Source organism: Phalacrocorax aristotelis, chromosome 3 (genome assembly GCF_949628215.1).
Source record: "Phalacrocorax aristotelis chromosome 3, bGulAri2.1, whole genome shotgun sequence".
Classification (NCBI taxonomy): domain Eukaryota; kingdom Metazoa; phylum Chordata; class Aves; order Suliformes; family Phalacrocoracidae; genus Phalacrocorax; species Phalacrocorax aristotelis.
In genome coordinates, this window is record NC_134278.1 from 106,306,641 (window position 1) to 106,321,968 (window position 15,328).

At 42.5% G+C, this 15,328-nt stretch overlaps 1 protein-coding gene across 3 annotated transcripts in view; it reads left to right on the forward strand.

The window, feature by feature from the left end:
* The first annotated feature begins 250 nt into the window (after window positions 1–250).
* The window catches only part of LPGAT1 (lysophosphatidylglycerol acyltransferase 1), a 66,544-nt gene continuing 51,466 nt past the window's right edge, over window positions 251–15,328 (forward strand). Inside the window, exons 1-3 of one of the 3 annotated variants that reach the window (XM_075088960.1) lie at window positions 251–340; window positions 691–850; window positions 1,255–1,522. In XM_075088960.1, coding sequence (XP_074945061.1) covers window positions 1,285–1,522 — 238 coding nt within the window. In that variant the 5' untranslated portion in view covers window positions 251–340; window positions 691–850; window positions 1,255–1,284. Of the gene's footprint in view, window positions 500–690; window positions 851–1,254; window positions 1,523–15,328 lie in introns of all 3 variants that reach the window. The other 2 variants (XM_075088959.1, XM_075088961.1) reach the window with 2 other exon arrangements.

Genomic DNA, 15,328 nt, shown 5'->3' on the forward strand with positions numbered 1-15,328 from the left:
CAAGGCGGGGCCGTGCCGTGCTGCTCCCCGGCTGTCCCGGGCCCGGGGAGTAGAAGCCCCGGGGGACCCTGCAGCGGCAGCCCTTGCTTCGACCCCCTCCGCCGAGCGGGGGCACCCCGCGGGCCGGTTTGGGGGACACTCCGGGGGGCGGGGGGTGCTGCTCCGCTGCCGAGCGGGTGTCGCTATGAGGGGACGGGGGGCGGCGCTCGCTGCAGCGCCAGCCCCGCTCCTCGGCAGCCGGCGGGCGGGCGGTCACGGCGGACACGCAGCCTGCGGGGGCGGGGAGCACGGCCCCAGCGGCCGGCATGAATCCCCGGCGGCCCGCGGCGGCGGTGCAGAGGTACGGACCCTGCGTGGGCCGGGATCCCGCCCCCAACAGGTGCAGGGTCTTCCTCCTCGCTCTCTACCCGCGGCACCCACCCGTCCTTGCGGTGCCGGGGCTCGGAGCGGTCCCGCCCGCGGAGCGCCACGCTGAGCCGAGCAGGCGGGGAGGGGACGGGTAAGGGGAGGGAGGGGAGGGGAGGGGAAGGGAAGGGGTGCTGTGCCAGGCCCGGCCCGGCCCGGCCCGGCCGCCGGCGCGGGAGAACCGAGGTGAACCCACGGTCTGCGCCTGCCCGCCCGGCCCGGCGCTCCCGCCTCCCGCCCGCCGGCCCCCGCGCTCACGCCGCCCGCCCCCGTCTCTCTCTGCAGGGAGCCGTAGGGCGAGTAGCGCTGCCGCGGCCGGGCCACCCAGCTCCGGGTCCATGAGCCGCCGCCAGCCGCCGCCAGCCGGGACTGCCGCCGCCAGCGCCGGGCCCAGCTCCCCCAGCCCCGCCGCCGCTTCCGCCGCCGCTCTGCCGCCCTGCCGGAGGTGAGTCCCGCCGCCGGGCCGGGCCCCGCCGCCGCCTGCTCCCCTCAGCGCCGCCCGCGGGCCCCGGCTCCTGTCAGCCGCTCCGGGGCGGGGGTGAAGCTGCCGGCAGCCGCCTTAGCGCCCACCGTCTTTTTTTGGGGAGGGGGGAAGATGGAGGCCGGCTGGGACCGTGCGTGTGTCCCCCTGAGGGGAGCTGTGGGCCGGGGTCCCCCGCAGCCCGCCGCGGAGGGGTGAGGGGAAGCGGCGCCAGCTGGGGGGTCGCGGCGCTCCCTTCGTGCCTCCCCCGGAGCGGGGGTAGCTTTGCTCCCCGGTGCCTAACGGGGGAGGCAGGAGTGGACTGGGACTGGGGTCGGTCCCTCGCCTCGGGAAGCGCTACCTGTGCCTTGTTTTTCCTCTCCCCGCAGGACGGTCCCGCGCCCTCCGCTGTGAAGAGAATGGCCGTGACTCTAGAGCAGGCCCAGCGGGTGGGCTATACCTGCCTGAAAGCACTCCTCAGGTTCGCTTTTATGGTCGCCAATAACCTGGTTGCTATTCCGTCCTACGTCTTGTACTTAATTATGCTGCAGCCTCTCCGAGTGTTGGATAGTAAAAGCTTCTGGTATATCGAAGGAGTGTTATTTAAATGGCTTTTAGCTATGGTGGCTTCCTGGGGCTGGTGGGCAGGATATACAGGTAAGAATGTCTTATTAATTTAAACTATACAAATATAAAGATGTAAATAAGTGACAAAACACAGATGTTTTAGTATGGGGATGTGTAGGGGGATATGTAAATATAGTAGATATGTGGGATGTTTTTCTCTCAGGTTTCTAATACAGATGCTGTGTATTTCTGGATTGAGATGCCAAGTGTAGCGAAACATTTTTTTAAATCGTAGGTACAAACTTATTATATGTGAAGTAAGACTTTCTCGATCACTATTTTGTCTTACTATAATAGGAAATACGATTTTTCCTAAGTATCTTGATTGCTTTGCTTTAGTATTACATGAAAAAGGTACCTCTCCTTAAAAGAGAGTTGATTTGTACTGTTCATGTAGTTGATAGATCTAAACTTTTCTTAAGTCTGCATTAAGTCTCTAAATCGTCTCCACTTAAAACTTTCAGGACAGAAGGCTAGGAATTTTGACACGAAGCTCATGTCAGAAGAGTAGGTCTTCTGTTCCTTGCAACAGTGACTGTCTTTGCTGCTTCAGAATGGAGGGAAACAGAGGGAACCTCTTTCATACAAATAGTGATATGCAATGTTTCTTGGCTGTATGGCTCTTCATTTGTTGTTAGCAGAGCTAATTACAGAATCTGTAGGGTTTTTCCCCTCTGCATGCTTGCTTTGCAGTTTTTCTTGCACTTATATTTGCTCGTTAGTATTCATAAGCTCATCAAGGCGATGGACTGGACTGAAATACTAAGGAAGGGTATAGTCTTATCTTCGAATGCACTGATTTTCATCCTGACTACTGCACTTTGTGCAAGAAGCAGCCATCGATTCTTTATATGTGCTTAGACCTTGGAAAGGGGAGGAAACGAATCTACTGAGTACAAAATATGAACAGCCCTCCTAAAATTCTTTCCCTCTCTTCTGTCCAGGCTGCATCTGCAGGTCTTGTCCATGTAAACAAGGAGAGAAAAAAAAAAAAAAAAGGAATGGCAGCACACAGCTCTGGAGTCTGGTCGGACTCCTGATTAGTCAGGAAGTCAGTGTTGACCCAGATGGAGCGCTCTTTTTGTTAGGCTACAAGAGCTGAAGCCTCTGTGATAATGTGCCTTTTGGTACCCTGTCATGTGCCTTTCCAAGATGCATAAAGTTTCTGTGGATACTCTAGGTGAGCTTCCAGTTCTTAAGGAGGTGGTGGCAGCAGCAAGCTGGGTTCTGGTCTATCAGGCTAGAACTGTTGCAGTGTTGCACTGCTTCCAAATTGCCTTGCCTGGTACAGCTCAAGCTTTTCTAGATATGCTGTTTTAAAAATCTTTTTATATGTTTGTATTTGCATATTAAAAGAAGTCCACATAGTATTTGCAGTGGCAGGTATATTTTTAAAAGTCTGCTTTATGCCTTAAAGCCCAAAGGCCTTCCAGAAGGAAGGATTGACTTTCAAGGTGTTGTGTGTATTATTAATTGGAAATGGGAAAGTTTATGGGCATAATGGTAATGTTAAAGTCATACAGCGCATGACCCTGGGGATTCGCTGTGTATACTGAATGTGCTAGTTAAAATTCAAGCCATTGTCCCATGAGGATATGGTTGTCAATTTTTGAAAGCAGTTTCCTTGGGATAGTTTTACTGCTGACTGCAGAACTGTGTGGTTTCTTTTGCCTATTGCTTGGAAAGTGGTCTTAGCATGATCTGCATATTCCAGAGTCTTCCTGAAGCATCTGTTGATTGGTGTTGCTGATGTATCTTGACAACTTGAAATAATTTGTTTTACAGTCTTGAAATGTCTTAGTGTGTTTGTTTGAAGTATTATTTACAAACAGCTACGGAGAAGTGTTTTCTGGGATGGTGTATGGGTAAGGAGGCCCTTTTTGCTTTTCACTATAAAGCATGGCTTTTGTTTTCAGGAGGATTTTAAGCAAATGCTTGTACAAAGTCTCAGTTTATATTTTATTTGATGTGGAGACATTAATGTGTTTTATACTGAAAGCTACAAAATGGCAAGAATAGCCTATTTCTCTGTCCATTCTTTCTTTTTCCTCGTCAGTGCTCACCACCACATGGAGAACAAACCTGGAAAGCGTATCTTTCTGGCTTCAATATACATAGGCAGAGTAATTTATGTGTCTGTTTCCAGATTGATAGATTCATAAAAGCCTGTTGCTAAGTCCCCTCTTTTCACAGAGTACGACATAACTAATTCAGAACTGAAATACTACTTTATTAGAGTTAGTGTTGCAAGACATCAGGATTGCAGTGGTGCATCTGAAAGAAACATTGCTCCAGAATTATTCTGTTTCCAATTTCAAAAACTAAGTCAAAAGCTAGGCTTCAGTATGTTCCATCTTTGCAAAAGTAAACGCAGGACAGTATTTATGTATGGGTTCATTGAGTAGATTAAGGATTTTTCTTTTGAGTTGATGAGTTTTTTTGTTTGTTTCTCTTCTTGATTGAGAGGGTAACCAGCTAAATATGTTTACTTGTCTTTTAATTGGAGGTAGTGTTGAAGGTGTATTTCAGTTTTTTAATTTATTTCCTTTTTCCTTTTCTGAGCTTGGGCCTTCAGTTGGGTGAGAAGTGGCATGAACCGTTTGTAATTAGGGACTTAAACTCAGCTTGCAAAGTAGATTCAGGGTGGACTTTTTTCCCCTGAGAGTTTGTAGGTAATGTGCAGGAGAGAGCTCAACACCAAATGAAGAAAATATGCTAGGTGCTAGGTTTTTCTTGGGGGCTTTGCTGCTGTTGTGTAATTGTTGGTATATTTTATCAAATAAAGCTGGAAGGGCTGAGGAAAGCTCATAAACTAGGTCTGCCCTTCTCCTTCCCACCCCCGCATAAACCTGTGGTTTTGTGCTAGGATCCTAGAGGATTTGTTACAGAAACGACATGATCTGTGTCTGTATTGGCAACTCCAATCTGTGCTTTTTGATAAATGTAGGTGTTTCTGTTTGCAGATGCACTTGATGTTATGTAAAGAGATAGTGTATAACTGGACAAGCAAAATAAAGAAAGGAATGGAAAGAGAAGTCGTAAAGGTCATTCTCCTTTCCCTAATCTTTTGCTTCTTAAGATGCAAGTATGAGAGAGAACTTGGGTATAATTGGTTGCCTTTGATTTTTAAAGGGCAGAGTATGATAAATATCTATGTTGTTCTCTTGAACACTATAGTGTTTCTTATGAAAAGGAAGACTGAGTGTCTTTTTATGAAGAACATTCAGATAGTCTAGCAATGTTATTTTATTTTTATACAATTTCAGAAAGGCCTTTTCATAACTCTCCTAAGCCTTTTTCTTTTTTAAGGGTTTTTATATAATTGTATTGCTCTTGTTGTAGGAGCTGTTCAGTTAGGACACTTTGAATCTGCATATTAGTGTGATTTGAAAGGCACCTTTGAATAACACTTCTAAATATTTTCCTGCATTTGTTGGCAGATGCATTCCAAAAAAAGCAGACTTGAGAGTGCTTGATCCTTTGCTGGCAAGTACCTTTCCCCCCCCCCCCATACTACAATTTGTCATTTAATATACAAGTAAACCAGAAACCACTAAGTAATGCAGTGGATGTAACGGGAGGGAGATGGAGCGTATCTGTGGCAGTGAATTTCTGATGACCTCCTGATCACCTACAAAACTAGTTTTAAAGCAACCATCTTCTAGATTTGAACTTCTTTGGGCAAGTAACTATTGCAGACTGAAGTTTAATATCCCTGTATTAAATATCAAATTGCTAAAAAATATGACTGGTAGAGAAAAGCTTGCTTTGCTTAAATACACTCAGACAAACTGTTTTGTTGTATTCTCCTGCTATCTAAATGCAGAAGTTAGCATTAGCCTGTGATAGTGTTGTTGCAGTATTGCAGTTAGAAGTGTCTAGGATAGCAGAGTAACTGGTTAGCAATGCAGTCTCCTGATACTGGTGATGCTAATCTTGTGCTTTGCTCTGCTCCACACAGCTTGGTCCCGCTGTAGGGAGCAGTGGTGTGTGCCCCCAGCCTGTACCTCTGGCTGGGGACGAGTGAGCATCCTGTGTCGGCAGCAACTGTCAGTGCTCTTCTGCCTGTCAGAGCACTAGAGAGAGGTGTTGTATGTGGTCGGCAGGGTTGCGTGCACCTTGGGAGGGGGTTTCCATCAGAGTTGTGCTTGGAGTATTTCATACTCCAGCAGTGAAGAGAACTTGACAAAACCTGTTTCAGCCTCTTGCCAACACACACAGTCTTGCAGGAACGTTGGGCAAGTTGGTATGCTGATGAAAGGAAGAGTAATACACGTCCATTACCACACACAAAAAAGCCTTAGTGGTGTGAGTATGCTTACTGGTATAAAGATGCAGTGCTTAATAAAGAGTGAACTAATCCTATGGTATTGCCTGTTACTGTTCTGTGTCAGCTGGGAAGGTGACATTTAAAGAGTGTCTGTAAGAGTTGTCGGGTTTTCTTGAGTGAGGAGAATTTCTCTTTCCTCCTCCTTTGTTACTCAGCCAAGCAGAGTAAAACTGAGGTTTGGATTTTTAGCTGTGACCCCCCCGTCCTCTCCCCTCAAGTGATGAAAAATTTATTGGCAGATTTGTACGTATGATTAAGTAGTGACTACTCTATAATTTTTTCAGCAGTCATTTTTTTTTTTCTCTAATTCAAAATCTTTGTTTCCATTTCATCAGTCAACAGCCTCAACTCCTCTGATCTTCTGAGAATGTGAATGTTTTTGTCTTCCAGAACTGTAAAAGATACAGGTGGAGTTGCTGTGACTACACTTCCTCAGTGCAGACAGTCTGCGCTGCTTCTCATCGCAACTCAGCCCCTCCCCTGCTCGGGCAGGAAGTGCAGCAGGAGCTGAAGAGCAGCAGATGAAACAAAGTAGTTTTTTCCCCAAATAAGGCAGGAAGATATTTAGGGAGACCTGTCTATGCCTCTGACCCTGACACTGTTTTCTACCCTCCTCTTTTCATACAGTGTGACCTTTTTTTTCTTTTTTTTTTTTTTTTATTTTAACTGGGCAATATTTTGTTTACGGGACTGGTGGCAATTCTGAGGACTGGGCATGGGGGGAAACAATTTGTGTTTTTGAGGTCAGTCAGCATGTGAAATGGAGAAACAAAATTGTTGTTGTTTTATGTTTTCTCTGAGTGTGCAAAAATACCTGATGTGACTCTGTAGATTTAGATAGCAGCATACCACACAGAAACTTTTAGTTTATGATATGGCTATGTGTTGAATTTCTAGGTAATCCCTGGCTTAAATGCAGCTTTCTCTGATGTGTATCATTTATGTGTAGGTTATGCTGAGATCAAGCAGGGCTCTTCATTTATTTTGCTGTTTGTAAGAGGAAGTTATTGTGTAATTTGTGAGCTGTCTTGATAAGAAAAGGTCAGAATTGAATGAGTTGGGGACTTTGGAGCTGTTTCTATCATGGCCTCGGAGCAAAGGCTCATTGTGCGTTTGCGTAAGAGGAGGTAAGGAGTACAATGAACTCACTGTCAACTTCTATGTGCAAGTGATGTGTCTATCTGTGAAGAGTGCTATACAGTGACCCTTGTCCTATTTTAATAATATGTAAAATCACACCAGGAAATTCCCACCTCTCCTTTCTAGAACATGAGTTACAGGCTTTACTACACTTCTTTGTAGCTCATCTAGTGTCAGCAATGTGCCAAAAGCACTATAGCTTATCTTTCATTTTCCTATTGTATCATTTAACTATAAAGGATCACTCCAAAAGATTAGGTATTGAAGTGCTCTCTGAATTTCATTTTTAGAAAGCTACAGCGTTCTGGCACAAAACTTGGAGCAAAAGCACACACTGTTGCTATTTGCTAGTGATATTTGTGGTGTTGGTTGCTATTCACATCCTTTTTATTTTTTTCTTCTTAGAGTGGCATAGTCTCTGCTCCTGTTTCACCTACTCTGGATAATACACAAACTATTGCAAGCATACCAAAGCTGTCACATCTGCCTAAGGATAGTAAAGATGAAATTATTGAGAAATACCTATATAGAAAGATGTGGTTATTTACTTCTAAGTCCAGGAATGGCTGCGGGATGCTTCTGAATTGGCTTACATGCTAACAGTCAAAGGAAGACAAAGTTTAGGGAATTCTGGGCTCTATTCCTGGTTATGGCTGAGTTTGCTATTTTTAGGATGTGTTTTCATCCCTCATAGTAGTTCTGGGCCTTTGTTTTTAGAGTACCTATTTGCGCTAGTCATCTTACTTCTCTCTTTGTTGCTGGTTGAGTGCCTGAAAGGATATGACTAAGAATACCTGAGAGATGTGCCCCTATTCTGTGTACCTTTTCTTCTGCTTTTTCTTGATGGTAGGCTTTTAGGAACCATGTGAAATAATTACAGAAAAGCTTTGTCCAGCTCTGATTTGGAGAAGCAAAATCTTAGGGAGTTAAATTATTTGTCCAGAAATTCTTTGCAGAGGGCATGAAGGAGGAATTTTTTTTTCCACTTTGACAGTGTGATGCATCTATATTGGAACATGTCGGAGATGATGTCTTTAAGTCAGAGACGCAATTTCTTATTCTCATTTAATGTAGCTGTTCTAAAGCATAGAGGTTTTAGAGCTTTTCAAGAAAACTGGAGAAAAATATGGAATGTTTAATGTGGATAAAACCTATTTTCTCTGCCATTTTGTTTCGGGAAATTACTGTTTTAGAAAGAAACTCAAACAGATGAACAGAATATACCATTTTCCCTTTCTCTGTCAGATGTGTGTGAGGGATAGAGAAATCTTGCCAAAGGTTAGTTTGGCAAGGTTTTAAGCCACTGAAAACAGGATCTTAAAAATGGAAGAGTTGTGCAACCTTAATTAGACAGGGTAGTTAGCTTATATTCCATAAAGGATTTACTTAGCGGTGTAACTTTCCAGTGTGAACTGAGCCAAAATACAGCTTCAAGATATGTAATCTGCTCAAGTTTATTACAGTGGAATATGAACTCTAATGCTTAAGATGACATGTTAAATGTGGGATTGTGTAGCCATGTAATTGCGCTGCTGTTGCCGTCACCACACCACATTTGAGGTAATAGTCCAGCCATTTGTATATGCAGTTACTGAAATAAATAAAGTTAATATGTTTACATTGCTAAAAATGTTCTGTGACACCAATGAGGGATTCTGCGTATGAGGCTGTAATTTTTTTTTAATTTTTTTTTATCTCTTCACCCACAAGCATTTCAAGCAGGGAGTGCTACTGAAGAAAGCCAGTCCCAGCCTTTCAGACTCATCCTACCATCACTGCTTCAGTTTTATTGGCCAGATATTTTAATGATTGTGTGGTGATCTGGATCACAGCCCTGATCTCCACTAAAACTATCCACCCCACCCGCCTTTTTTTTTTTTCTCTCTGGGTGACTTGTAAAACACAGTCCCTAACCCAGTTCATTTTGCGGGTGTGGTGAAAGAAGGTGGTGGGTACAAATAGCAAAGGAAAAGAGGAAGGAACTGTGTCTTTTGGTGACAGTATCAGCTTTAATGTATCTGTTGAACTAGTTAGTGCTTGTGGCCGCAATTCAAGAGAGCAGTCCTGTGCAGCAGTAGTACATGCATAAAGTGTCACTGAAGTAGACTTCTTCACCTTCTCTTACGATTTTGTTAACTGGTTAGTGTTGTTTAGACTGGAAAAGTGCTTTCTGCAAAGTTCCTTTAGAGAAGAAAACTAAGTGTAGGGTGAGAACAATGGGTTATCATAAAGTGAAAACTGGTTGATAAAGGAATAAAAAGACAAGTGTTCATTTTGATGAAAGCTTAGCAGTGGGGTCCCTGCTTTGTATGCATACTGTTTGAGTTTGTCGGCTCCAAAGACAGTTGTAAAGAACTTCAAAAGTACTTAAGCTGTATGAATAGCCAACAAAATGCAGAAGTTGTTCAGAGAGGAACAGTCCAAAATAATAAACATTTAAGTAAATTAGCAGTTTAGGAAAGAGATTAGTATCAGTGGATTGCTTACAGGAAGTTTTGGCTCGGTGCACAGCTATACATTATGTTATAAAATCTGTAAAGAACAAGACGGAGAATAATATTAAAAATATCAGTGGTTCAACTTTGCGCTTTGCTGGTTTTGTCTGTTGTTTAAAAGCTATTGAAGAGGTAAGAAGGGACTCTAAGAGGGCCAAGAGCTTCATTAGTGTAAGCTGAAATCAGATCAGAACAATTTCATTCACAGCTGAACTTGAATTGGAACTGAATTGGACAACTCAGTGATTCTCTTTCCTGGGCAGAATAGAGTAGAAGAGATGCAATCTCCTTGCCTCTGTGTAAAAAAGAAGGGGACTTTAATCTTCTACTTTCCAATGACACTAAAAGTCAGCAGTGCTTGGGGGTTTTGTTTGTTTTTTTTCATAAATACTTAGTCTTTTCATAAATACTGACTTTGCAAGATAGCGTCAATGGTGTTACTTCTTTTGAGTCGTACAACATAACCTGAAAACTTCCTGTTTAAACCTTGTGGTTCTAAAAGGTAAGGTATTGTCCCTATTTAAGAAGTCTTATAGTTTAAACCAGCTTAGAGATTCACCTCAGTTTTGTAATTTAAGGAAAGGGGGAGGGGAAAGATTAATAACTTTATTATTGCTCTTCACTTACATAGAACTAAAAATAGAAATGGTATTCTAAGAGCAAGGGCCAGCGTTGCTGCTCTTTGGGAGGGCATAGGTTCTGGAAAGTTGATTCATTAGGACAATGGTGTGAGTGCTTGTGTGTGTGGTTTTTCGGTGGCAAAAAGGAGGTTTTGTCTGAGGGTTTTTTAGTTTACTTCCATTTGTTTTCTAGCACCCCAGAGTTACAACCATGTGCAGTTTCTGTGAAAGTCTGTACTGTCTGTGTTTGCTTGCCAGAACTGGGGAAAGAAACCCATTAATATTAAGAATAAGTGGGTTTGGATAATTTAAACATCCGTTAAGTTTGAGTGTGGTGTTTAGGGTGGGCCATTGAACACTATTTTAATGTAATTTGGTGACTTGGATGTTTTATTACCTATGTAGATAAATGTGACTGGTTTAAGCATAGTTCCCCAATGGGATTAAGCTACTTGTTTAACAGCTATTCTTTCTCTCACCCCTCCCACACTTCTGATTTGCCTCCTTGGCAATCTATCTGCAATTGACCAGATGGTTCAGATTTCAGACATAATGGTGTTCTCACAAGTTTGGTGGAAATTGGCAGCTGAGTGGAGGAGAGAGACACCTAAGTTAGTGCCTCAGCTGAGGGTAGTGCAGGCAGATTTGGCCATCGTATGTCTTGTTGGACATCAGCTGCATGTCCAACCAGTGCGTTAATGGTTTTGGGTTTGCCACAGTGCGGCATGTCTTGTCCAGCCTGTTGAGGAGAAGGAGGTTAGACAACAAGTTTTTGGCAAACCAGGCTTTGGCTCCTGCTGCTTCTGGAGCAACATGCTAATCTGGCAGTGGCAGACAGTGTATGAAGCAGCATCCTTTCCTTTAGATGATGTTTAGTCCCCCTTGCTTATCATAGCCTTTTAGATCCAAAAGGCATATGCAGATAACTGTTTAGTCTTAATATTAGGAAAAAGGATAAGGTGGTAAAAGAACTTAAAGTATTGTGGTTTTAAGACTTTCTACTCTGTATATAAACAGGAGTTGGCGTGGCCTCCTAAAAGGAGGACTGGAAGGGCATCAACCTGACTGAAACTCAGGAAAGAGCAGTGATGCTCAGATTACTGTAGGCGGGGCAGAGACAAAGAAAAAATCAGTTATGAATCTGACCCAGGGACATGTAGAAACATGAGGCTCGAGGTATATTTGAGTGTATTTGGGGAGACATGGGAGAGAGCAACGGTGTGGGTGGTAGGCAGCATGAGGGTCTGTCAAGAAGGGTTCTCTACCGTCGTGGAGGCGTTACATTAGAAATGTGTCCTCTCGAGTTTTGTACCTGAACCTGTTCTGTTTTGGTACGCACAAATATACATAGATGGCCTGGCAAAACTCCAACTCTGGTAACTGCCAGTTTCCTTTCCAAATGCATTCTTCTTTCATATCCGTTTTTATTTCCTGTGCTTGTCTCGGGCATAAAATTAATTGTCGTTCCTCCTAGCAACAGCTTTCCCTAGAAATAAATATAACTGTAACCTGTGTATATGCCAATATAATAACATGAAGGACCTATGAAGTTCAGTTTACATTTGTAAAAATGCTTTCAGATGCAGGTAGAGTTAATATAAATGTCTGCCAAGCCTCTTGCATGTAGTGGGTTACATGAAAACAAACAGATAAATATTTTTTGTATTTGAAACTCTTCTATTTGTATCATCAAACTTAATACTTCGGTTTTCTAACCTAGTAATGTAGGAGGGGAATGTGACAACAGAAAGGCCCTTGCCTGGGTACTTCTATTGTCTTGGATGTGTTTAAAGATCATTTGATGACTAACTTGGGCTTCTGGAGTTTGACAAGATTTTTACAGGCTGGAGAAGCACTTTGTTATCCATTTCAGAGGGAGAAAATCTTGAAACATGCCCTCCCCCCTCCCCCCCCGCCCTTTATTGCTTACATTCTTTGTGACTGTTTTAGCAGCCTACTAAATCTTACAAGCTAAAATGCAGAGCTGAGTTCATGTAGCCCCGAGTTGCATTGCTGTGTGTCACTGTAGGAAGGCTAAGGGTTATTTGGGTGGCTGCTGTGGTGAAGAAAGGAGTGTAGCAGGTGTCCTGCGCCTTCCTTTTCCAGTCCCATTACCACCCTTTCCTGATACTTTGCAAAAAGAGCATGGTAAATCTGAGTGTCTGATCACTCACTGGGTTTGCTTTGAGGCAGGGTTTCTTTGAGCAAAGTACGCAGGATTTAGTTGGATAGGTAGATTAGATGTTTGAAGTATATTGACCAAAGCTCTTACTCTGTGGAAGTGCTAGACTTTTGTAGCCCGAATAAATTTATTTTTGCCTAGTTTTTTTTTGTCTGAGGAAAGAGTCATTTGTAACACTTTTGGCAAGTGCTTCATGAGTAAGCCAAGGCACTTGTAGCCACAGATCACTACAAGTTGCATATAAAGTGCTTACAGTGCCTATTGCTACCCACAGACTTAGGACTATTCACATTAATCATTTAATTGTAAAGTGGAATTTTGAGATTTGTAATGTCGTCTTGCATTTGTGGCAGGCTTGCTGTATTTGAGATGGAGAAGTCCATTTCCACAGTCTCTTTCACAACTCTGTTGTTAAACCTCTTTACAGGTGCTCTTCAGAGAAACTGCTCTGCAGTGAAGTACTGTTTTTAACTGAAGTACTCTGATATCTGGGTGGTTTTTTGGTTTGTTTCGGGTTTTTTTTTTTTTGTTGTTGTTCCCCTAGCTTTTGTCTGCTGTCATTTTTACCATTTGTTCCCAATGTATAGAAAAACTTTTTGATCTGAGATGTGGATTTTTTTTTTTTAATTAGGGGAGGGAGAAGAGAGAACGGACAAGATGCCTCAATTACTGTCATTGCAGCAGCATATTTCAAAATTAGGACCTGGGTATTTCATTGAAAGGTGCATTGAATATTAGTCTGTGTGCTAAGGATGAAGGGTAGCTATTGGAGCCAGCCATTCAGAACGTTTGAATAAATTTGTTTGTACCGAGTCTGACCATTTTATGTCAGTAAAAAACACTACTGAACCTCCCAGTAAGACTGTCAGCCACAAATCCAAGGTATTTTTTTGTAATTGTCAGCAGGTGTAAGAGGGTTATTTGCTCTGTAATAGTAACAGATGCCAGAGACCTAAACTTTTTTTTTAAATTAGGAACAGTAAACTTTCTGCTGCTGCTTTGAGGTACATCAGCTAGAATAATCAGTCTAATGAGGAGGCTGCTTTTTCCTGCTAATTACTTCATTTGTGATAGCCTGAGCGTACCACTGAAGGCCTCACTTCTGGTTTTATGATGATGGACTTCTGCTTACCAGCAACCTGAAATGTGGCCATACTCTTTAAGAATTAAGAGTTGCTGAACTGGTATGGGATAACCTGGGGTAAATTTAAATATGGTAAGATTCTTTGTTGGCTTGAATCTTTTGCAGTGTCATACCAACAAAAGTACTAGCTTAAGTTCCCAGCTAGAATTATTGTTATGCTAATTCCAGCACACTTTTCAAACTTACTGTGGCTTCTTGTTTTAATAATGGGACTTGTATAAGCAGAAATGTAAAACTGAATATAGGAATTTGCTGTTATGTTAATCTGCATCATTAGATTCTTACTATTTTATGATTAAATTATTTTGATTAAATTTGTGATAGCTGAACATCATTTTCCCCCTGGTCTTTATAAAATCCATTATTTGAAAAAAAATGAACACAGTATCTCAAAAGTCCAGGGGGAAACATTTTTACAGTTCTTGTTCGTGTTATAACTTCTTTGTCGTGAAGACTGTAGCGTGGGTGAGAGGTTTAATAAAGTCCTTGAAACCTAATGGCGCAAACATTTAAGGCTTCTTTTAAAATGTTTGTCCTTCTGCTTCCTTGCATCTGTGTCCAGTTATTTTTTTGATTCTTTGCATACCTTTCATTATTAAGTTTTCCCTGCCACACTGCAACTTGAAAATATCCAATGGCTTGGTTCTGTTTTGTGGTATATGGCAATGCTAACCCACTGGAACTGGAGGATAATGCAGAGGTGTATGGGGGGAGGAGAGAATAGTGCTGCAGCTGTTTGGTTAGTAGCCAGTTCTATTGCTTGAGGATATTGATTTTTAGATTATGCTACTTCTGCAATCTCAAAATACACTGTTTGAATATGTATTTTTGTTCTTACGGTCATTCAGGAGCTCAGAGTTGACTGAGTTGAAGAGGTTTAAATGGTCAATGTCCTTCAAGTAGAGACAAGCTCCTCAGTTCTGAGGTCACTGTAGGGAGACAGTAAATAAATGCACAGAATGGCCTTTTGCCTTTCCTGTGTAGGCCAGAGATAATTTAAACACAGATATAGAGACAGGGATAATCTAAAAGTAAAGGGTTTTCCAAATACGTACAGCACTGCTTTTATGTGGTGGTTTTGTACTGTATCAGCTGGGCTGAAAAACAGCTGTATAATGAGAAAGCATCAACAGCATTTTGTAGTAACTTAGACAAGAACTGAAGAATATGAAGAGGTAACTGAACTTGATTTGGATAAGGAGAAGGTAGTGATCAGAGCTGGGATATAGGGGTGGTCTTACCATACTTGGAATCTTGTTGTCCAGTAATAGTCCTGATCTGAACCTTCAGCCAGTCATTAAAGTCATGCAGATCGCTTCTGTTAGGAGGAAGATTGATAAACATGTGAGGTTTTTTGTTTGGTGTTTTGTTGTTTTGTTTTTTTTTAAACCAATATGACTTATTTAAAGACTATATGGAAAAACATGTTTTTCTGGGCCTAATTGGATCTGAACATGAGGAAAATGGTTTCCTTACTCAGTAGTGTAATTATGTTTTTTTTTTAACCCGGCACATCCTCGGAAAAGCATACACTTAGTTCTTACCTGTAGTCACTCTGGCAGCTTTTCCTGATATGTACCCTTTTGGCTGTAACCCTTGCCTGTGCCCAGTCTAGGTGGTGCAGTTCTAGAGCTAAGTAGTTCAATGCTTGGGGGCTGATCAAGCCTTTTCACCATGCTATTTAATTAGGCTTGGTATGTAGGGAGAGATGAATGCAAACTCTCACTTGGAGTTTTAGGCAAGTTCCTCATCTTGTTTGAAGGAAAAGTAATGTTTACTCACTTCCAGCCCTATTACAGTTTTCTCATTCCTGTATTTGATAAACCTCAAGGCACTTGAGAGAATTTCATGGATACCAGAAAACCCTTGATTATTTACCTCTCTAGCTTTGATAAAAGTGCACCAGAATAAAGTGCTTTATCAAT